Source organism: Musca autumnalis, unplaced genomic scaffold (assembly GCF_047663935.1).
Source record: "Musca autumnalis isolate F117 unplaced genomic scaffold, ASM4766393v1 scaffold_1, whole genome shotgun sequence".
Classification (NCBI taxonomy): domain Eukaryota; kingdom Metazoa; phylum Arthropoda; class Insecta; order Diptera; family Muscidae; genus Musca; species Musca autumnalis.
Genome location: NW_027411644.1, coordinates 90165449 through 90190247, shown reverse-complemented (window position 1 = coordinate 90190247; position 24799 = coordinate 90165449). Strand labels below are relative to the sequence as shown.

General features: G+C 37.8%; 1 protein-coding gene across 1 annotated transcript; it reads left to right on the top strand.

Annotated features, from left to right (window-relative positions):
• The first annotated feature begins 3441 nt into the window (after positions 1 to 3441).
• Positions 3442 to 15403, top strand: Ms (neuropeptide receptor myosuppressin). Its single transcript, XM_073963621.1, has 3 exons — positions 3442 to 3579; positions 13967 to 14178; positions 14251 to 15403. The coding sequence occupies exons 2-3, from the start codon at positions 13971 to 13973 to the stop codon at positions 14340 to 14342; spliced, it is 300 nt and encodes a 99-aa protein (XP_073819722.1). The 5' UTR covers positions 3442 to 3579; positions 13967 to 13970; the 3' UTR covers positions 14343 to 15403.
• Positions 15404 to 24799: the final 9396 nt, after the last annotated feature.

Sequence of the window (24799 nt, the reverse complement as noted above, 5' to 3'; positions counted from 1 at the left end):
TTTATGACAAATAATTTTGTAGAATATTTCGATCTGATACGATCACATTTTAAAGGAGTTTTTAAATGTTTTTGAAAAAAGGGACCAAAAAGACCCGTTTAGTGACTCGCATGAGGATTAATTTTTTTCATAAAAAGATACCCTGCATTGTTGTTGTTTATACCTAAAATGCAAGGATTCCAAGGAATCTGATTTCGAATATTTCAAAACCTGTAGAAATGGGCGGAACTTGCCACACCTATTTAGGTTACTTCCCGACGTAAACTTTCTAAACGCCGATACACGTGTCTTCTTTTTTTCGGTCCTCTTTCATAATCTGGCCGATTTATCTTGTAATTATTTTTTGTGTTGTACAGTGTAATCAATTATAACTATGTATGTGTGAAGGCCAATCGTACGTGGAATTCAGGAATAAGAAGTCCAAGACCCATACAGTGAAATAGGAAGTTCCATTAGGTGTGGTGATATCTCCGGAACTGTTTAACCTCTATGTATGCTGTATTCGACCCCCCCCCCCCCCCCAGACGGCATTGAGATCGTAACGTATGCCGATGCTTGTACGATCTTGGTACCAGGTACTTATGGTCCGCGAATATAAGTCCAACGCGATGGAAAAATATTCAAACCTGTCAGAATGCCGCCCTGAGAACTGCCTCCTCATGTCTTCAGTGAACCATCTACATGAGAAGACAAAAATTTTCCGGTACAGCAACACAATGGCATGCTTTCGTTGGTGGTGGATAGAACCCCCCCAATCCAGGAATGTCAACAAAGGGATCTTCATGCAAGCCTATCCAGTAGATTTAAATAGCATTCGCACGGATGCAGTCGCAGACCTCGGAGAACATCCTCCATCTATCGCAGCTGAGGAACATCAGTTGCCACGACAAACCAGAGTAGTTTTGGTTCAACCACAACGCTAGAAATGGTGCAGCCGTCTGAATTCCAATACGGCAAGGATTGATAACACCGTGCAAAACATCTGCCCAGCATGCGGCAAAGGCCCGCACAATACCCCGCACCTTTTCAACTGCCCTACCAAACCTACTTGACTACCTCCAGTGGATTTGTGGTTATCACACATCGAAGCAGCCACATTTTTAGAACTGGAGATAGACCCAGAACCAGATTAGCTGGAAAACGAGCATACAAACATATCAAATACTTTTACAACAACCACATGAAAAAAGTGTAAGTGATGCCAAGTTTGTTCTTGATGTTTTCATGTGGTTGTTCTATAGGCCTCGGTACATACGGTCCGTTGCGAGTCGCGTCGCTCTTTGGAAACAACAACCACATGAAAAATCTGTAAGTGATGCCAAGTTTGTTCTTAAAGTTTTCATGTGGTTGTTGTAACGCGGCACTCAACGGACCGTATGTGGCGGGGACTTAACGCGGCACTCAACGGAACTATTGTGCCGAGGCCTTAAAGTCGTCTGGAAATGATGTTGAAAATTTTGAAATTGAAAATGTCTGAAAATGTTTTACCTTTGTGTCTTTATTCGCCCTTGTAGAACTGGTTCTACTTTGGTTCTAAAGGCTCGTATTTCTGGTAAAAGAACGGCAGATGCAAATTCGAACTAGGCTGTCCTCCGCTTTTATTCTTTTACTGGAAATAAATTTAGCAAAGCAGAAAAATTAGGCAAAGAAATGAATGATGGCCTGCTTCAGTAAGGCGATTCAATTGTTCGTTCGAACTACTACCAAACTTCTGTTTTTCGAAAATTATTTGATTAATTTTTGCTTTAAATCAAACGAACGAACAAACAGGCCATGAATTTTGGCCTTTAAGACCTCAGTACATAAGCAACATGACATTCTGGCTTAACCCCCTGTTTTTGTAACTATTTTTTGTTCGTTCGTCTATATTCGTAATAATTTGGGCATCCATAGCTCTGCCCCCAGAAGACATATACATCTAATTTTTCGTATTCCCGTTCCATATATCGTTAAGAATTCCTCATTTAAAAATCAGCGCTCTACAATTGCGCTAAAGCGAGTAAATCGGTCTACAAAATTTGACAATTCGTGTGAGAAGAATAAAAATTTTTACAAAAACTGGGGGTAAGTCATATCTGGTATGTGAAAAAACAATGACCCTTCGCCCATTAGTCTTTTACCAGAAATGACATAAGCAGCCACTTATTGTCCGATGCCTTTATAGTCCAGTTTCAAATACTTCTTTTAATTCAAACAACACACGGATATTCTAATATTGAAGTCGTGTTCCTGAAGATGCTGAATCTAATATGTGTATTCCGTCCAATGATTACACATCCATTACAATACAATTGTATTATGTTTACAAATTGAATTAGCCATAACATTTACCACAAACAAAAAATATTACACGGAGATCAAGAATTCAATTAGGCAGAGATAAGATGAAAGACACCAAACAAAACATCCAGCCAGCATAAATGATGATGGAAAGAAAGTGTGTAAAACAGCTGCATATGGTTGATAATAACTCAAAGAAAAAGAAACAAATATGGATAATAAATTAAACAAAACTTTGTCCCAATTTACATTGGGCGAGTTTACTTGCGGCAATTGTCATTTTGTAGGAGAGAGAGGTGAGGCATATGGTAACCCTTTGCCTCTCAGCACCCTCTCTCACCTACAAACTGACAATTGCCGCAAGTAAACTCGCCTAATATAAATTGGGACTTTGTTAATAACAACTTTGTTTATGGTCATTGTAGTTGAGTTTTTTTATTGACATTTTTATGACAATGTTTCTTATTTTTTAATTATCACAGAAAAAAATGGTGGTGGTCTCTGCTCATGTAAGTTTTACAACTAATTCCACACATATTTAATGTTTTAAACAAACAATTGAAGCTGGGGAAGAAGAAAAAATAAAAAAAGCTGAAGAAGATTATTAATGTTTCCAATGGCCTTAACATTATCCTGTAGGACATGCAGGGATGTCATTATGTTTAGAGTCGGGGGAGCGGAGTCATAACTCATGGAATCTGTCTATGGAGGATACACGTGTTTCACACGTAAAACTCATTGAAACTAATACCTCGAACAAATAGTGCTTGCTGTTACAACGTCATCAATGGATGGATGTTCATTCAACCGCCCACCCACTTACTCACTCACACCTACTTCAATGTACAACAAAAATTTACAGGACTCTCGGCCTTTTGTGTTTGTTGTTATTTGTTGTGGTGATTGGGTGAGTTATTAAGTTAACGCCTTCTTTCTTTTTCTTCTCTTTGGTAGGAAAGCAACAAGTGTTTGCCTAACCCCCACTCCTTCTTATAGCTCTCTTCCACACATCCCCCTAAAGCAAGACATCATCGTTTTTTGTCGTTAGCATTAGATACGACGTTATACGAATATCCCCAATAGCCAATGGAAATGTTGCATTTCGAAGGATTTCCAAGGATTCGTAAATGAATAAAAGCGGAAGGAAATTTGTCAAACAGCATCACAACAGTTTCAAACACTTCAAAGTGTACATCGCGTCAAAGAAACGACTAGTAAAAAATAATAACAGTTAACTACTTTCCAAAAAAAAAAAAAAATAAATTGTTTTAAAACTTAAAAACTAAACAAAAAACAAATGTAAGTATAAATGCCATACAACTTTCGGGGGGGGAAGAAAAGTGATGCCAAGTTTTAAAGACAGACTGTGTGATTTGTGAAGTGCTTTAAAGGTTTTAAATTGCGATTAAAGTTTTTAATAGAAAATTAGTTTTGAGGAATTTTGACTTTTACCCCAGAGAAAGTGCCAATGACAACTACGTCACAAACCTGTATAAAATGGTATAATTTGTTTTTAATGAACAGCGAAATTGTGATCAAAGTCTTTTGAAGGTTAATAATGTTTTAATAGAAAATTAGTTTTGAGGATTTTTAAAGTTTAGCACAGAGCAAGTATAATTGTCAAAAACGTCGTAAACCTGTATAATATGATGTAAATTATTTTAAATTGAAAGAGAAATTGTGATCAAAGTGCTTTAAAGGTTGCAAATAAAGTTTTTAATACAAAAAAAAAATATACATTTTTAATATAAAATTAAATTTAGAGAAATGTCGAAAAGGTAATAAAACTGTTTAAAAGGCCATATTTTATTTAAAAAGAGGAAAAAAATGTAAATATCTGAAAGTCCTTTGAAGATTAATGTTTTAATGGAAAATTAGCTTCGAGGATTTTTAAATTTGAGCACCGAGAAATTATAATTGCCAAAAACGTCGTAAACCTATATAATATGGCAATTGCTCTGTTCCAGAACCTGCAAGAAGCTACTACTTTTTACTACGATAAATTTTTTTCTTTATGTTATCGAAAAAAAATTTAAAAATTACTAGATTCTTGCAGTACTGGAACAGACCAAAATTAAATTAGGACAACAATTGTGATCAAAGTATTTTAATATAAAATAAAATTTTTAACATAAAATTGAATTTTTAATATTAAATTAAATTTAGAGAAATGTGATATATAGGGTATAGTTTATTTTAAAAGAGGAAAAAAGGTAAATATTGAAAGTCCACAATATTTTCTTAGAATATAGCCTTTATGGGGTCTTTGTTAGGTTTACAAGTGACAAAGTTGCAAATGTCCATAATGTCAAAAACCTGTATAAAAGGGTATAACTCATTTTAGACCAAGAAAAAGGTTGAAATATCTTGTATGAGATATTTGTGGATCTAATAGAGCCCAGTTGTAAAAATCAATAATAGCTCTGTTCCTTTACGTGGAAGAATCTTCAAGTTTTACCACTTTTTACTCGAAAAGCGTTACTTTACTTCAGGCACCATACAATTCATATGGGAGCACTTTACAACTTTTACTGCTTTTGCCGGTTTTACCATTTTCAAAAGTAAAGGAACAGGCCAAATGTCAAAAACATGTATAAAAAGGTATTAAACATTTCAAAGTAAGGAAAAAGTTGAAATTTTCGAAATTTCATAGTAAATTATATTCTATGATGTATTTGTGGACCTCATAGTTCCCGCTTATAAAAGTCACTAATGTCAAAAACATGTATAAAACTGTATAATACAATGCAAAGTAGGTAAAAATATAAAATCTTAGAATTTTCATAGTAAATTTTGTACTTTGTTAGGTTTACAAGTGACTTTTTGAAAATGTCAAAAACCTTTATAAAAGGTTGTGACTCATTTCAGATCACGAAAAAAGTTCATATATTACAACATTCATAGAAAAATTTCAAAAACTATTCTCTATTAGACACTTTTGGATCAAATAGTTCCCATTTGTAAAAGTCACTTATGTCAAAATCGCGTATAAAAAGGCAAACTTGTATAAAAAAGTATAATACCTTTCAAGGAACAAAAAAGATCGCAATATTAGAATTTTCATCCTTAATTATGAAATGTTGGTCATTGACAGGTCTACAAGTGACAAGTTGTAAAGGTCTATAATGTCAAAAACTTGTTAAAAAGGTAATAAGTCAATTGAGAACACGAAATAAGTTGATATACTCGTATTACAACATTCGTACAATGCTGCCTCTAGAAGGCGTTTGTGGATGTAATAGTGTTTAGTTGTTAATGTCACTAATGTCAAAAATATGTATAAAACCATATAATACATTTCAAAGTAAGGAAAAAAGACAAAATCTTACAAATTTCATAGTAAATCATTAGACAGTTACTCATCTGTTAGGTACAAAAGTGAAAATTTGCAAATGTCTATTATGTCAAAAACTTGTATAAAAAGTTATACCACCTTTGGAAGTACCAAGAATGGTTGAAATATTAGAAATTTCATTCTAAATTGAGACATTTTGTACTTTGTTAGGTCTACAAGTGGCATGTTGTAAATGTCTAAAATGTCAAAACTTGAATAAAATTGTATAATACCTTTGTTGGGAAAATTAGAAATAGGCCTACAAATGACAAGAGGTAAATGTCCATAATGTCAAAAACTGGTATTAAATGGTACATTTAAAAGTTTGGAAAAAATTAAATAGTAGAAATTTTAAATTGTGTAATTTTAGACATTATTAAGCGCTCGGCACATACGGTGCGCTGTGCGTTGCGTTACAACAACCACATGAAAAAAGTGTAAGTGAAGCCAAGTTTTTTGAAAAACAACAATATAGGTGACGCATTAAAGTTAAGCGCTCGGCACATACGATGCGTTGTGCGTCGCGGTACAACAACCACATGAAAAAAGTGTAAGTGATGCCAAGTTTTTTGAAAAACAACAATGTGGCTGACGCATTAAAGTTAAACATAATTTAACTTTTTTGGGACAACGTGTGTCCCAACGTGTCACTAAACGGACCGTATTGGCCCCGGCACATATGATCCGTCGTGCGTCGCGTCAAGCGCTGAAAACAACAACCACATGGAAAAAGTGTAAGTGATGCCAAGTTTGTTCTTGAAGTTTTCATGTGGTTGTTGTAACGCGACGCACAACTGACCGTATGTGCCGGGGCCTTATGTGCCGAGGGCTTTAAACATAATTTAACTGTTTTGGGACAACGCGTGTCCCAACGTGTTACTAAACGGACCTTATGTGCCGCGGGCCTTAGGTCTTTAAAGCGCTCGGCACATACGTTGGGTTGAGCGTCGTGGTACAACAACCACATGCAAAAAGTGGAAGTGATGCCAAGTTTTTTGAAAAACAACAATGTGGCTGACGCATTAAAGTTAAACATAATTTAACTTTTTTGGGATAACGGGTGTCCCAACGTGTCACTGAACAGACCGTATGTGCCGAGGGCTTTAGAATCTAAAAAAATGTGCAATTGTGAAATTTTCTTGGTAAACAATGTTAACACTTCGAGTTGTTTACATTGAACAGGTGATTAAAAGTCAGCTGATCAGACTTGCAAATTTTTGCGGGACAAATTTTCCCTACAAAAATTTGCAAGTTCTCAGTCACAAAACTCGCCAAAAATCTCTCCAATCTCGCTCTCTTTTGCTGGATAATTTTGTTATCGAACAGCATTCAGTAAAAATTTGTACGAATTTGTACAAATTTTTGGGTTATCGTACTGACCTATAATAATCCTGAGAATAATAAACCTATAATAATCCTGAGAATTTTTTAAAACGACCCCAATATTCAATATTTTCTTTGACATAAAATTTTCTATAACAACAATGTTGTTTTTGTAAATTTGTTAGTTGTTGTAATTCATGCATTTACCTTATATAAATTTGCCTTGACTCATACTAAGTAGTTATAACAGATTTTCTTCTTGATTTCTCAGGCTAGATTTCCAAGCGTTTCGGTATTCAGATTTGCTGAAATTGCTATTAACTGACGTGTACCTTTAATTAAGCTTTCTCATAAAATTTAAGTTTTATCCTGTCAACAGAATCGCGGTTAAATATTTTTTAGCTTCGGCATCATCATGGAATCATCTATACTATTTACGATACTTAAAAAATTTCGTATAGGGTTAAGCCCTGGCCCCTACAAAATTCGTATTTTTACTTTCGGTTTTTATCCTTGGGTCTAACTTCATGAAAAGAAAAACATTCCTTACACCATAATATATCCTCTCCACCATATTTCACGGTTTCTTTGCAATACTGAGGCATAAGAATTTCAAGTGTTTCCCCAAAAGAAAATATTACTATTTCTTGGACATTTTTAAATGCAAATCGATGCATTACTTTCACTAGTTCCAACTACATGGACACCAAAGCATCCCGCACACAATAATTGAACCCTCTCTCCCATCAACATGGGATATATTTTCTTCTCCGAACGGAAGCTCATACTTATAAACAAATCGATCCATTATTTTCTTTATATTAATGAAAATAGGTGTGTACGATAACTTTCCCAGCAATAATTACTCAGTCAGTTCCAGCAACCTCTCTCAGTGAATTTTTACTCTCTCAAGCAAGAAAAATTGCAGAAAGTTATCGAACAACATTTTGCAAAAACTTGCAAGAAAGTCAGCTGTTTCCGAGAAAGTTATCGAACAACATTTTGCAAAAACTTGCAAGAAAGTCAGCTGTTTCCGAAAATGTATGAATTTTGTTTTTTGTTTCTTTTGATATTTTATACCAAACGGAATAAAAACATACATTTTAAAATTGCAGTTTACTTATTTAATGCGTTAATCCTATCCACAACGCTTTAGAATCTAAAAAAATTTGCAATTGTGAAATTTTCTTGGTAAAAAATGTTAACATTTCGAGTTGTTTACATTGAACAGGTGATTAAAAGTCAGCTGATTTTTGCGGGACAAATTTTCCCAGCAAAAATTTGCAAGTTCTCAGTCATAAAACTCTCCAGAAATCTCTCCGAACTCGCTCTTTTTTGCTGGATAATTTTGTTATCGAACAACATTCAGTAAAAATTTGTACGAATTTGTACAAATTTTTGGGTTATCGTACAGACCTAATGTCCAACTCGTCTATAAATTCCAAACCTTCACATATTCCACTTCCTATATACAAATCACTTGTATTTGTTGCCCAGTGTAAACATCGAATTGATTTGCAACTAATTGCAAAGGTAATTTGTCACTTCTAGTGCAAAATTCCAAATGACAGGTGTAAGGGCAAACACAGCTAGCTTGGGGGGCAGCCAGCCATTATCGTCATTGGACTTAAGCTTTCATCGAGTCGCCACATCACGTTGCAAAACATTGTTCGGCTTGGAAAAGTGCAATTTACTTAGCTTACGACACCCAACACACATTCTGACATTTTGGGCAAACTAACAATTTCTATGACATTCAAATGAAATGCAAATGTCAATGACCAGAATGCGAAATCGTTACAAATTAGCATAGCTAACTTAACGACGCATTACAAAAGAATACATGGAGGAGGTTTTTGTGGCCAAAAATTAAATTGTGAATTGTGGTTCAGGTGATTTGTATAAATTATCATTGCACGTCAAGATGATGAGTACTCAGGTCACCGTTTTTTAAGTTAAATTGGTATTAATGCACTCAATATGTTTTCATTTGCAAAATCCTTCTCATCCCCACCATACACCACCACCTTACCTTTTTTCTTTAGACTGCATAACCTGTAGCTAAACGATGGAACATGGAATTTAATATCTACAGGTTGGTTGGTTGGTTGGCTGTTTCTATGCCTTGAGTTCCTTTAGAGATTGATTTGATGGTGATGGGCATTGTCAAGCACACGCACGCACACACATTGAAACACAATGTGAAACACTCTGTGACATTAAAATCTATCACACACTGTCTATTGTTGTTCCTTGTGTGTGTGTCTGTCCTCTTTGTCTTGTTACCTTTACGTCAATCAATGTTAATATCCTTTAAGTCTTCGACTGCTGCTTTCCGTCTTCTTTATGGCCAACCATCATCGTGCCATCATCAACATAATAGTGAATAATGTTGACAATATGTTGCAATGAAGTATCAACACTTCAGACCCCCAATGGCAAAAGTATTTAGCTCAAACTCCCCATCCCCTTTCCATTCCGCCCACAGCCATATAATCTTGTCACCTGTTTGAAAAGTATAAAATCCAAAGGTATTTCTTCGACTGATTGTGAGTTATTGCATTGGAGAAATGAATTGTTTTGCAAAGGAGACAGACAAATCACTGAGGCGATGAGAGGGATTGAGGTAATTTGATGCTGGGAGATTATGTTTAATATTATTTAGTATTAACATTTTCATTATAAACATATTGTAAGAAAAATATATACAGTTGTAATGAAATAATTGGTATGTGCCTTTACTTCTGAAAATTATAAAACCGGCAAAAGTAGTAAAAGTTTTAAACTGTTCCCATATGAATCGTATGGTGTCTGAAGTTAAGGAATGATTCTTGCACCTAAAGGAACAGAATTAATATTTACTGAAGGGAATAGAATTCGAGTACATTTATACTAGGGCTAATTTCTGTGATAATGGCCGTATCTTGATTAATTTGACAGTTGTTTTCAAACATTTTACTTTAAATGCTTCGAAAATGAGCTGTTTATCTCTAAAACAAGGGCTAGTATAACACAAGATTTAAAAGTACGTTTATATTGATAAGGATTTAGTAAATCCAATGTATTTATATTGTCAATTCCATGGCATATCATCATAAAGGATCCCAGCAAAATGTTTGCCTCCAAAGATGCAGTTAAATCATATGTATAAGTGATGCATTTTCACTCATGATTTTGACAAGAGCGAGACTACTGAAAGATGTACTCCATTAGCACTGCATTTTAACTAACCCTTTTGGAATCGCATTTTAACTAACCCTTTAGGGTAGAATAGGATACACTCCAATTTGCATCCAAAGCACGTGTTTTGATGGAGTGCTTTGGATTGAATTTAAAGGCACTCTTCAGAATGTGTTTTTATGCAGTTAAAGATGCAATAAAAATGTAAGTCATTGCAAACAATCCCAAAACAAATAAAAAGAATTTATTCTGGTATTACAGAATAATAAGAACTTTATTACATTAACACAGATTATGAAATTTATTCATTAAATTCAATCGCAACTGAGTTTGTTTCGTCCGCTCTCCATTTATTCCAAGCTGAAATGTTTTTGCATCATCTGCTAAAGGGGTTCGTATATTGTCTTCCCATAGCCAGTTGAGATTTCGACAAGTACTCCAACAGCACTTCATTAGGAAATTTTTTTTTATGCTGTTTATATTAGAGCTTTTTGCAGGGTTAACCTTCTTAATCAGGCAAAGGAGTTGACATTTGAAACCCAGTGGGTTTGTTAAATCCGGTTATATATAAACGTACTATTAGCGTAAAAATGTTCCCAACTTTTGGTTGTATTTTTTAGCTCTGTTCCAGAACTAAAAAGTTTTTACAAATTTTACCACTTTTACACATTTTGCGTTCCTGTACACAAAATTTATATGAAAATCGTTTACGACTTTTACAACTTGTACCACTTTATAAAGTACGGGAACAGGCCATTTATTTTATATAAACATTTTAGAAACTTATGCACACTTTTTCTATCTTTGAAAAATTTTCTGTAGTTGTAGGTATCTACAAATTGGCTTGCTTGCTAGGGATCGCTAAGCAACTGCTTGTAAAATGTATCGAACGGAGTGCCTTTTTCACGACTCCCTTGAACTGCATCCGGATGCAATTTAAATGTGAAAAATAAATGTCAATCGTTGGATCGTTTCTAAATGCTGTTAAAATGTAAGGAATTGGAGTGCCTTTTTCGCGACTCTGATTGAACTGCATCCAGACCATGGCGGAATAACAAGGTGTTACATCGATAACAATAATCGGGCCATTTACCACACCAAACGTCAACATTTGTTCCCAAATTTTGACGTTTGGTCTGGTAAATGGTCCGATTATTGTTATCGATGTAACACCTTATTATTCCACCATGATCCAGACGATATTAAAGTGTGAGGAAAGGATGTCATTCATTGGATCACATCCGAATGCGGTTAAAATTTAAGGAATAAAGTGCCTCTTTCACGACTACGTTTGAACTGCATCAAAACATGCCGTGAAAGAACTGGTCTACATTGCACTACTTCCAATTTATTCTGCTGGGATGTTAACCCGACAAAACAATTCTAATGTAAATTCGTCTTTATTTGCAAATTCGTTTTCCGAATATTAGCGACTAAAACAATTTAGTTACATTTCAGATATATAATTTCTTTTCCATCTTAGATGCCAGCCCATTCCGTGATGTTATCAAGCCATGTTAACTCTTTTCTTCCTCTAATGGGATCTCCTTCAACTTTTATACGGGTTTTATACAGAGATGACAACTGTTCCGAGGTAAAAATCGCTACAGCCACATACGCACCATAGGTATGTAGCGATTTTTACCTTAAAACAGTTGACATTCCTGCATAAACAGTGGTTTTTGTCCGTCAAAAATCACCAGAAGTAGCGGAAAAAACCACCAACTTGGCACCTCTGGTTTTATAATAGGTCTGTCTGGTAACTTTCCCAGCAGGAACTTTCGCATGGCCCCGGCACATACGGTCCGTTGCGAGTCGCGTCACGCGTTAAAAACAACAACCAAATGAAAAATGTGTAAGTGATGCCAAGTTTGTTCTTGAAGTTTTCATGTGGTTGTTGTAACGCAACGTTCAACGCGCTGTATGTGCAGCGGCCTTCAGAGAGTAAAGCCCCCGGCACATACGATCCGTTATGTGACGCGTTGCGGGTTGAAAACAACAACCACATGAAAAATGTGTAAATGATGCCAAGTTTGTTCTTGAAGTTTTCATGTGGTTGTTGTAACCGTATGTGCCGCAGGCTTAAGGAGTTTTTATTTTCTTTTGCAAGAAAACTGTAAAAAGTAAAAAAAATCCCTGCAAAAACCTGCAAGCAATCAGCTGGTTTGCCAAAACAGAACAATTTGTCCGACATTAAAGGAACCAAAGCAAGCAAAAATGTTATATTTTATTAAAAAAAAAAAAACAAGAAAAAAAAATACCCAAAAAAGGAGTTTTCCATTTTGGAACTTTGACTAATGCCAGACTGTGAAACTGGCACTGAAAATTTTCACATTTTACAGGGGTTTTTAGATCGAATTACCCGCTACAAGCAATATAGTAAAGTGACTTTAGTATGGAACTCGATCTAAGAGCGCATAATTTCATGAAATTAATTTCACTGTCTGCAGGGGGTCTTTGTCTTTTTTGTCTATATGAAAATTACATTAGATCTGTTCGATAACTTCGCAAGTAAAAAGTATTAGCAAGTTCTTGCAAAGTACTTCTCTGTTCTCTTTTATTAAACAAGTCTGTTATCGAACAGCATTTTTTAAAAGTTTGTACAAATTTTTGGGTTATCATACCTATTTTTTCTATCGATTTATTGTTTTTCTGCTCCGCAGATGGAAAGTTACTCTAATCTAAGCACACGTTCATCTCGCTTAATTTTCTTTTATTTTTCAATTCCCTTTTGGGAAAAGGTAGCGTAAAAATCTTGAAATGAAAAATGGTTTATGCATTTTAATATGCCAACAGCAGCAACGGACATTGGATATTGCATTTGCATGCCAACATTGAACAAATACAGTTATGTAATACCCAAATGCAATTGAATCCCCTCCTTTGTGTTTGGTAAAGAAACAATAGAAACTTTTTGCGATTGCGAATAAAAGATAAATTATAAAACAAAAAAAGAAAAATATGTGTGTTTAGAGGTCAACATTAAACAGAAAGAGGGAAAATGTTTTTAATATCCTGGTAACATTTTGTTTTTCAACAGTTTTTGATTGGACAAATAAGGCAAGTTTTACATGAATTTTATCTACGATACTCCAAGGATTTGTTATAGGGTTAAGATCAGGAAATTGGTTTGGCGTTCACGAATTCAAGACTTTGGCTTTGTTCCAGAACTAAAAAGTTTTTACAATTTTTACCACATTTACACATTTTGCGTTCCCGTACCCAAAATTTATATGAAAATCGTTTACGACTTTTACCACTTTATAAAGTACGGGAACAGGCCATTTTACTGTCGTAAATTTTGGGTCATTGTTAACAAATGATCCATATTTTCTCTTATGCTAGGTTTACATTTACGAAATCCACTCGATTTCAACTGGCAATTCCACGGCATAAACGTCAATTGAAATCCAATGGACTTCAGATGAGATTTCATTTGATGTATACGCAAAGGAATTGACAGTTGAAATCCACTCGATTTCGTAAATGTAAATGTACTTTTATCCAGTACTTTCTTATAAAAATCTATCCATTATGGGTTTTAATCCTTAGAAATGAAAACATCCCGCTCACAATTATTGACACATGATTTACTCAAAGCACTGAGGCCCGAGTCTTCTATTTGTTTGGTCTTCATTCCAATCGTTCTCTATCTCATTCTTATAAACTAATTGATGCATTACGATAGAGCATGAGGATACCGACTTCCTCCAGCGCACTCTTATGGACAAATGGCTCTAACACTATTGTCTTTAGTTCCCCTACAATGCAGATGCCTTTAAATTTCCTTCCTTTTAACGAATATATTAACATATTTATATGTATGTATCTCCCTCTTTTTTATTTCAGCATAATGTCAAACCAAATTGTTGCCGTCATTGTCTGCAGCCTTGTGTTCTCCAGCGTTTTGTTGAGCTGTTATGCCTCTACAGTGGCACCCTTGTGTCAGCCTGGTATTATTGAGGGTATGCCACCACACATTCGTAAGGTGTGCATGGCTTTGGAAAATTCCGATCAATTGACCACAGCCCTGAAAACCTACATTAACAATGAGGCTGCAAGTAAGCTTTTCAAAAGAAATTTTTAATAATTTTAAACTAATAACGTACTTTTCTGTATTTTTCTGTACTTAGCCTTGGTTACCAACTCTGAAGATTACACCAATAACTTGGGCAAGCGTACCGATGTTGATCACGTTTTCTTGCGTTTCGGCAAAAGACGTTAAATTACACTCTCTCTCTCAAAATCTCCCCGTTATGATGGATAAATGAATGACCTTTAAATTCATTGACTTCACACACAACCCCTGGAACTCTAGTCTAAATGGACCATATGCATGAAATAAACAAACAAACAATCCTCAATTCTCTTACAATTTGTAACTTCATTGCTAAGTAATTAATAACATAAAGTATTATTTCATATTTTTTAACTAAATGTACACTGAAAAAACACACAATTGTCTAGTCATGTAAGTTTATAACAAAGAAAACTTTAAAATAAAAAAAACATAAGTTGATCTCTTTGTAAAATTACATCAACACACACAACAACATTACACAGTGTTTCTCTTGTGACAAAAAAGGGTGTTAAACTCTACGTCTAATACCTAAGTCGATTTAACAAAAAAACATTTATGTACATAAACAACAAAGTAAAAAATATTTATATATAACAACTACTATGCACACAATCATAAGAAGAAAGGAAGAAAGATTAGGTACTATAGGTGGCATGGGTTGCATCGAAGGTAAACTTGGCATCACATTTGCAGCATTGCCATCATGTAAGCTAAACCTTGTTTACACAAACGCCTAAAGCAACTGCTTTGAAAAAATATTTTATTTATTTGAGATACATTCTAAGGTGTAAATGAGGCTTCAGAGACCCAAATTACGCCAATGACAATAAACGAAACAACTCTTGTCACCTTCAAAGATGACCTTTCATCTTCTTTTCCTACACACACATGTTCACATTTAAATCTTCAAATTGTAAAAAAAAATTAAACACCTAATTATAGTTATATAAACTGGGGCAGAGCGATACATACTGCATACATTTGTTTCGCATAGACATACACACAGACCTAACCTATGATAAAACTCCTACCTAGTATTTAGAAATGTACCACGTCTTGAAATGATCTCAAAATAAAAGCATTTTAAATAATACCACGTAAATAAATATGTATTTCTATATCTCAAAACTATGTATTCCTCTCAAAATTTGGCATTATCTTTGGCACAGAAACAACAATAAAATGTGTTCCTCTCAAATTTAAAATGAAATTTCTAAAATTTTAAGGGGATGTGGGAACTCTCTAAAATGATTTCTTCTCATTTTTCCTCAGATTCCAACCAGAAACAACCATATGGAAAAAAGTGTAAAGGGCCAAATACATACATACGGTCCGTTGTGTGACGCATTGCGCTTTGAAAACAACAACTACATGGAAAATGAGTAAGTAATGCCAAGTTTTTCTTGAAGTTGTCATGTGGTTGTTGTAACGCGGCGCTCAACGGACGCAATGAGCCACGGCCTTAAAGGCCTCTGCACAATGAATCCGTTGAAAACAACAACCACATAAAAACTTCAAACAAAAAATTGGCATTGCTTGCAAAATTTCCTGTGGATGTTGTAACGCGGTACTCAACGGAACCGTTTTGTCGAGGCCTTGAAGGACCGAAATACAATCGGTCGGTTGAATGTCGTTTCACGCGTGAAAAACAACTACAACATGAAAAAGTGTAAGTGATGCCAAGTTAGTTCTTGAAGTTTTCATGTGGCTGTTGTTTTTAACGCCTTAAAGGCCTCGACAGAATCGGTCCGTTAATAACAACAACCACAAGAAAACTTCAAACGAAAAGTTTGCATCACTAAAGTATGTTGAAGAGGTGCAATGGTCGTGCGGGCCTGTGCCGCATGCTGGTCAGATGTTTTGCACGGTGGCATCGATATTTACCCCTATAGGACTTCAGAGGGCTACACGCTCGGAATGGTGCAGCCTTCTAAAGTTGAGTCAACCCCGCTCTGGTTGTTGTTGTAACAGTGTTTATATTATATTTATATTATTTATATTTGTATGTTCGTTCCTCTGTTCAATCTGGCTCTGGGTCTATCTCCAGTTCCAGGATCTGGCTGCTTCGATGGGATGTAAACACAGATCAACTGGAGTTAGAAGAGTAGGTTTGGCTGGGCAGTTGAAAAGGTGTTTTGTGTCGTGCAGGCCCATGCCGCATACTGGGCAGATGCCTTGCACGGCGCGGTCGATTTCCGCCCAATAAGAATTTAGACGACTGCAATATCCCGATGGGTGATGTATTTCAAGGACTTTATTCACACTATATTTGCTTATGGCCTTAGCAACTGCATACGTGTGGATACTATTTAAACCTGCTTGATATGCCTGTTGATCTAGGGGTTCTCTCCCATATTGTTGGACCTCCATGAACATGAGCATGAATATCCTTCCTGATATGCCTGAATGTGTCGGGCCTAGCCAGCAGATGGTGATTGGGATGGCTCTCACCGCAACACCCAAGCAATTGCTGCCACGAAATCATCTCATTGTGTTGCTTTACTGGAAGAATCTTTGCCTCCTCATGTAGATGGTCCACTGAAGACTTGAGGAGGCACCCTGTTGCTGTTCTCAGGGCGGCATACTGGCAAGTTTGAATCTTTTTCCAATTCGTATCATATAATCCCGGGGACCAAACTGGCGCCGCATAGCTTACCACAGACCGACCAATCGTGTGGTCAACAAGGTTTTGTTTTTCTGCACCCCAAGTGCTGCCGGCAAGGGACTTGAGGACCTTGTTCCTACTTTTTAGTTTGTCGCAGATAGCTGTGGCGTGCGCGCACATCTTGAAAGTATTGTCGAATGTGACACCTAAAATTTTGGGGCAGTTTGTAGTCGGAATTCTGATACCGTCGACCACGACATTCAATTCTCTTCCAAACTGCGCTGTCCATGTGGAGAACAGAGTGGCTGTTGATTTTGTGGCGGAAATCTGCATATTTCTCGAGTGGAAAAATATGGTAAGATCGGTTAAATAGGAGTTCAGCCGCTCACAGATGTCATCCGGGAAGGTACCCGACGCCAGGATCGTGCAATCATCCGCATACGTTACTCGATGCCGTCTGGAGGGGGCGGAATAAAGGAGAGGTAGACGTTGAACAGTTCCGGAGATATCACCCTACCTTGGGGAACTCCCTGCTTCACTCTACGGGGTTTGGACTTGTTGTTCCTGAATTCCACGTACGACTGGCGTCCACACATATAATTGACTATCCAACGTTTCAAGCTTGGCCGGAGGGTTGTCTGCTCGATGTCCTCAACAGCGTGGAGTGCCTGACAAAGGCTTTTGATAAGTCAAGCGCCACCATCACTGTTCTATCACACGGCGGTCTCTGGTTGAGTCCTTGACAAATATATGTGGAGATGGCGTGCAGCGCTGTTGTCCTGCTGTGTTGCTTACGGAATCCATGCTGATGATCGGCAACTTCATAGCTATTTCTGATACTGGGGAGGACTAAGGCCACAAAGGTCTTTGCTACGGGCGACAAAAGTGAAATCGGCCTGTACGATTCACTTTTGCTGGCATCCTTGCCAGGCTTCCGTAGTGGGACCACCCTGCCCATTTTCCAGACTTCGGAAACAATGAGGGTGGCTAGCGACAAGTTGAGAACTTTAGTGAGATACTCCACTCCCGGCTCATCCAGCTGCTTCAGCATTACCTTGAAGATTCCATCAGGGCCCAACGCCTTGGATGATTTAGCGTTCCTGATGGAATTCGCAACATCATCCATTGTAAACTGTGGTAGTTCCTCCTCGACAGGAAGAGATCTGATGCGACGTAATACTCTTCTCTTCACGCTGTCACTCTCGGGGTGCTCGACAAACGGTCGATTGAAATAACTTGCGCACCTCTTCGGGTCAGTCAACGTAACGTCGCCAAACGTGACTGATGTCCTATCCTCCCTTCTTCCAGGATTCGGGAGTGAATTAACCGTTGCCCACAATTCACCTATACCGGCTCCAATGTTGCAATTCTTCAGATGATTTAACCACTTTGTTTCGTGTATCGCTCTGGTCTGTCGTGGTTGTTGGTTGTGGCATCTGCCACTGCATCCGTGTAAATGCTATTTAAACCTGATTGGTAGGCTTGCTAGTCTAGGGTTTCTCCCTTGTAACGTTGGACATCTCTTTCTAGATCATGTAGATCCCACCTACCATGCTTGTATGGGGGGTCCTATCACAGTGAGTACTGTCAAAGCATGTCATTGTGCTGCTGTACTGGAATTATCTTCATCTTCCACTGACGACACGAGGAGGCACCTTGTTGCATTTCTCGGGGCCGCATTCGGGCAGTTTTGAATATGTTTCCATTCGCGGATCATACTGGCGCCGCATAGCTTACCACAGACCGACCTATCCCGTTATTTGTGGTCAACAATGCCACTTTATTTGCATCCCAAGTGCTGCCGGCTAGGGACTTGAGGACCTTGTTCCTACATCTCAGATGTTTCATCTCAGTTCTCAGCTCTGCCGTCCATGTGGTGAATATGGAAATATCATTGGCGGATATTTGCATATTACTCGCGTGGAATCATCAGTTCAGCCTATCACAAATGACATCAGAAAAGGTACCTATGGCCAAGATCGTACAATCATTCGCATATATTACGATAACAATGCAGTCTAGAGGGGGTAAACTAAAACAAAGGTTCAACAGTTCCGGAAATATCACCCCATCCCATCTTGGGGAACTCCCTGTTTCACAGTACGGGCCTTCGACTTCGTGGACAATCTGTTTAGATAGGATGGTATTACGTCTGGATGTATGGGAGGAAGTGTGTGATGTCCCTCAGCATGTGTCATGGAGGGGGATCCTACACCACTTATTTGATGGTTGAGGTGATTTGGCAGACGGCAGGTCAAATGAACTGTCTCGCAAACACATTTTGTTGCTGTACCGACAGTATCCTTGTCTCCTCATGAAGATGATCCACACTCGACATCATAACACCTACGCATGCGATCCTGAGCGCACTATTTTGGTTCATCTGCAGATTACGACATGGGTGTCACTAAAAAACGACAATATAAGTATAGTCGCTGTGGATTTTGAGGACGAAATGATTAAACATCTTTTTCGGAGAAACGCTAAGATGCGGTTGAGAAGCAGCATGCATCTGTCTCTAGTTGGTGTAGATGCTCAGTTAGATTGGTAACAATAGCACTTCCAAAAGGGATATTTGGCTGTAAGATTCTCCTGAATGGGTTTTCCGATTTTGAAAATGATTTTACTCTTGCTAAATTCCAGATCTCTGGGATTTCTAGATGGTTAGCTGACAGAAATAACACTTGCGCGAGATATTTAAGAGCTATCGGACCGAGATTGTTTAGCATGACCACAGAGCTCTCATCGAGACCATGAACTTTCGATGCCTTTGCCTTGGAGATAACGGCTTCAACTTAAGTACCTATGAGGGAGCATAAATCTGTCTCGCGTTATAGAGAAGCAGATAGATTAGATATGTTTGCCAAGCCATGTAAGATTTTTTGCAAATTTGTATATATAGATGAGATCTATGTCAGAGAAGAATGTCAGAGTATTTATCTCATATCTACCAAAGAATCGGTATCTCCTCGTAAAAAGCGAGGCGCACCTACACAGTAGATGTTCGACAGTCTCTGTTTCCTCTGGATCTTCATATACTCTGCAGTAGTCGACTCTACTGTTATCCCATTTTGAAGTTAGGGATCTGACCATGCTATGACCGGTTTTTATACCTAACTTATTTAGTGAAAAAAGGGAGCTGGTTCTATATTGATAGTAATTAGTCCAGGTTGCCTTGGATATCCTGCAACCAAGTTCCATTTGCCATCTTTGCCCTGCCTTCTCAAGAAAGAAACCACGAAGTTTCCGAATGTAGTAGCACTCTGGTGGTATGATAGATGACTCTATTGGTAAGTCAGTCGACTGAGATCCACCCCGTGCTAGTTCATCCGCCACTTCGTTCCCCGCTATATCACCGTGTCCTAGAACCCAGCAAAGAACAACGATATCGCGTACGTCAAGTAGAGCGTTTTTGCAGTCAAGGATCGCTTTTGAAATTATGATCCACGACTTGAGGGCTGCTTAACTATCGACATATATAGTCACGGGTCCTTCAAGACAGCACTCATGTTCTTTGACCAACTCCACTGCTTTCCTGATGGCAATAATCTCCGCGTGAAAGACGCTGCAATTATCATTGAGTTTGAAGGATTTTTTAATTGGTGGATTCTTGCAGTAGACCCCGGCTCCTGTGCCATCCTCCATCTTGGAGCCGTCTGTATAGATAGCCAGACCGTCAAGAGGAGGTTTGCCACTAGCCCAGGCATCCCTGCTAGGAATTGTCAGGTTTATGGGATTGAAGTTGAGTGAAGTGGGCATGTAATCACTGATGTGATTAAGTCCACTGAACTCAAGTAGTTCATTAAATGGATTTAAGACTTTTGCATGTCCAAATTGTGAGCACTGCCACACCCCTGTCTCTCCGAGTCTAAAATCCGTTCACGACGCCTGGAAATGTGTCAGGATAAACAGAGGTTGGAGATCAAGGATCAAATTCAATGCGAGCTGAAATGTGCAGAGATGCGGCTCTTTGCATGCCACCAGACAAGCCCACCATAGGTTAGTATGGGCAGAACCACTGTTTCATACAACCAGTGTATGACCTTTGGTCTGAGTCCCCAACTTTTGCCAATGGAGTTCTTGCAGGAATAGATTGCCATAGAACCCTTCTTTGGCCTCTCCTCAGTGTTCCTTTTCCAGCTTAGACGGTGGTCTGGGATTGGACCGAGGAATTTGGCTTCCGAAGAAAGTCTTAAGGCAACTCCATCCAGGTATGGTAGTTGGAATTCGGGAAGTTTGCGCTTCTTGGTGTATAGCACGAATTCCATCTTAGCTGGATTTACTCCAAGTCCATTGGCGCGAGCCTAGCTAGGCTAGCTAGCTGCACTAAAGCACGTTGCATCAGGTCTGATATGGTAGGCAAGAACTTGCCGCTAATGAGAATGACAACATCGTCAGCGTAAGCTACCACATTCGTTCTTAGCTGGTTGAAGTTCAGAAGAATTTCATTTATTACAAGGAGCCCTGTGGCATACACCTGCAAACGGTTTTCCTCGCGGAACTCTCTCCTAGATGGGAGCTTTTCAGCATCTCATCAACCCACCTAACAAGGATAGAGGAAATTCCTGCGTTATTGAGCGAATTGTGCATGGATTCAAGTCTCACATTCTTGAAAGCTCCCTCTATGTCGAGGAAGGCTGCACGTGTGAAGCCCGATCCCTCCAAATTTCTCTCAATATATCCAACCACCTCGTGTAAGGCAGTATCTACTGACATGCCTTTGATATAGGCATGCTGCGATTTGCTTATTATAGTGGGGTCTAATTGAGACCTAATTTCGTAATCAAGTAATCTTTCTACAGTTTTAAGGAGGAAGAAAGAAAGACTAAAAGGTATGTAGTCTTTGCGTAGTGTGTGACTTGGCCTTGGTGTGACTTATATCCGGCCTCGGGGATATAAGTCACCGTTACCTCCTTCCATGAATTAGGTATGTACGACAGAAGCAAACAAGCGCTATATATCTCCTTTAGTGTTACCAATACCGATTCAGCCACGTTTTGCAGCATAGCCGGTATAATGCCATCCGGTCCAGGAGATTTATAAGGCTGAAAGCTGTCTATCGCCCATTTAAGTCTTGGGATGCTGGTCAATCTATCAATCAGTTGCTCGTCCTGTGCAGTACAGCCCTGATTTTGATCTGCTTGCTGCAAATCACCATCAAGGTCAGTACAGCCTGGAAAATGTACTTCTGACAGCAGATTTAGAGTCTCTAGACCAGAGTTAGTCCATGTGCCGTTTTCCCGCTTGATGTTACCCATGGGTTTGGGGTCCTTGGATAGAAACCTGGCAGCTTCATTACCTCCTTCTATAGACTCAGCGAAGCAGGCCCAAGAATAAGTTACATTTACATCTAATACTATGTTTACATTTACTGTCAATTCCATTGCTCAAACGCCAAATGAAATCCAATCGATTTCAGATGAGTTTTCATTTGACGTATACACAATGGAATTGACAGATGAAATCGAGTGGATTTCGTAAATGTAAACATAGTATAAGTTTAGAATTATCGGGCAACTACTCACAAGGAGTAGTACCACATCCATATACCCAAAATAAAAATCCAACGGTAAACTAAATCTGCAATAGATGCTAGCCAATACACCTTTATCGCCGCCTCTTCAACGGGAAGACATCTAAAAAGAACAGTACAGTCAATGTCACTTCCAAAACAACGATTGCAGAGTGACACCCTCATCCGTAAAGACCCACGTACCCAGCCCCCCACAACTATGCTTAGCAACGCTTACCCAAGCTCCTGCGCCACGCTCTGCCAACTGTACTGGAGTTCACCTTGGCCATCAATGCCGCATACACCGGGCAGTGAGTGGACATCATCAGATGCCCAGCTGGACGACCCCTGTGTATGCACGTTCCTACATATATATATATATGTACGTCGACCTAAACATGGCACTCATTTCTTTTACCGAAGTTCGAAGTCTGGCACACTTCGTCAGTTGCTTTTTAAATGTCTTAAGCATCCTATTCCATATCGCAGTCATACAAAATTAATGCGAAGTATTGCACTCCAAAACGTCACTGTTGCGCATATGAAACGCAGAATACACACAAAATAAGCATCCGGTAGAAAACTGATGCATTGGCAGATTTTGCAACGGTGTGCATTTTAAAATACTTTTACGAAGCACGAACAATAACTGAAAGAACGCAGTTTTATCACGTTTCGGAAATCAGCCATAGTTATGTGTTGGCGTAATTTGGAGTTGAAGTTCGCCAACATTTTTCAGATAGGGGAAGCAGTTCAGAATCATAGGATGACAACAGGACAGGAATTGAAGAGGATATAATCAGGAGCAACCCCTTTCTGTAGTTGTTGTTCCTCGATAGAACAATGTGCATACATACATACATATGTAGGTACTTACAAACTTTACGGCAACTCAAGATGATAAGTGACATATCGTAAGTGTCTTTGAATTGTTCTTTGTTCGCTAAGGTTCCCAGCAAAATATTCGATGCCGAAGATGCTATTCAAGCATGAGTGCAAGTGACATGTCACATTTTTACCACCTTCGCCCATTCTTTTTACAGGACCGTGACCCCCAAAAGATTCAAATCATTTTGGATGGTATCTTCAATAACCCAGTGGAATGGTATCTAAACCAACACCTTAGCATCTATACCAAACCTTTGGCATGGCATCACTAACATAACAAAAAGAAAGATAACATTATATAATTATTATTGATATGTGAATTTTGACCGCGATTTATTTCAAAATCCCTCCAGCGATTGTTTCTTGTTTTTGGATTTTTCGCATCTATTACCATTGCTGCCTCAGAACCCGCAAAAACTTCCCTGGTGTAGGCGGTTTTCATTTATAGTTAAGGTGCACCCTTCATGACATTGTTTTATAAGTCAATTGTCCCAATTTAAAATTCTATATCTCAAAAATGGTAAAACCTACGAATATAACATTAAGGCCAATCTTGTAGAGAATTTTCACTGCTACAAGATTTGTTCTAATCCCATTTCGATAGGGCTTGCGCTTTCCAATTTGAAAATCCCTCCGGTGATTTTTTTCGTTTTTTTTTTTTTTTTTTGATTTTTCTCATCTATCAACATTGTAGTTTTATGGCTATATTACACAATATGCTTTTTCACATGTATGACATCAGCTGGTCTGTATATTAGTATACCCAGAGTGATAACATACATGTGAAAAAGCATATGATGTAATATAGCCATTAGAATCAGCAAAAACTTCCCAGGTGTAAGCACCTTTCATTTAAAATTAGTTAAGTCGCACCGTGTAGTATAATATAGGGCATGCCTGGCTAATATAGGACTTTCCAAATATCATTAAATTGTTTGTACGTACTCTAGACATCACCTTTAATGATTTTTCATAGTCATTTTTTGGAATATAACTTCAAAAACTAGAAATTTCTAGCCAAATTGCCTTCAAAGAGACATTAATTACAATCATGCCAAAATCATGTCGGGACATCATTTATTCTATCGAAATCAATGTTAAAAGAACAGATAACGATAGGGAACCATTAATTATACCATTCTGATTACTAAAATGGCATACAAAGCGAAAAATTTGGAAATTATTTATCGATTATAGTGGTGCATCATTTTTATTGCTCATTTTAAAGACAACTTATCAGTCTACAAAATTGTTTTTTGAATTATTAAAAATCTCAACTCGTTTCCAAGTTATCAACGTTTACATTTTTTATTTCAGGTTGCATCATTTTCAGTGACAGTCACTGTAATGTTTGGTTTACATTCGGCGCCTTTTCGTGATTTCGATGGCGTTTCGTGGTTTCGCGCGGAATCAAGGAAAAATTATCATGATTTCGCATACAAAAATGAAATCATCTCATTTCGTGATTTCAGCGAAATCAACATCGAAATCACAGTACACATGATATACAACCCTGTTTATGACTGAAAAAGTACCAAAAGTTGCAACACTTTTCACGTATCACAATAAACAAGGTAGATGGTCAATTGCTGCAAC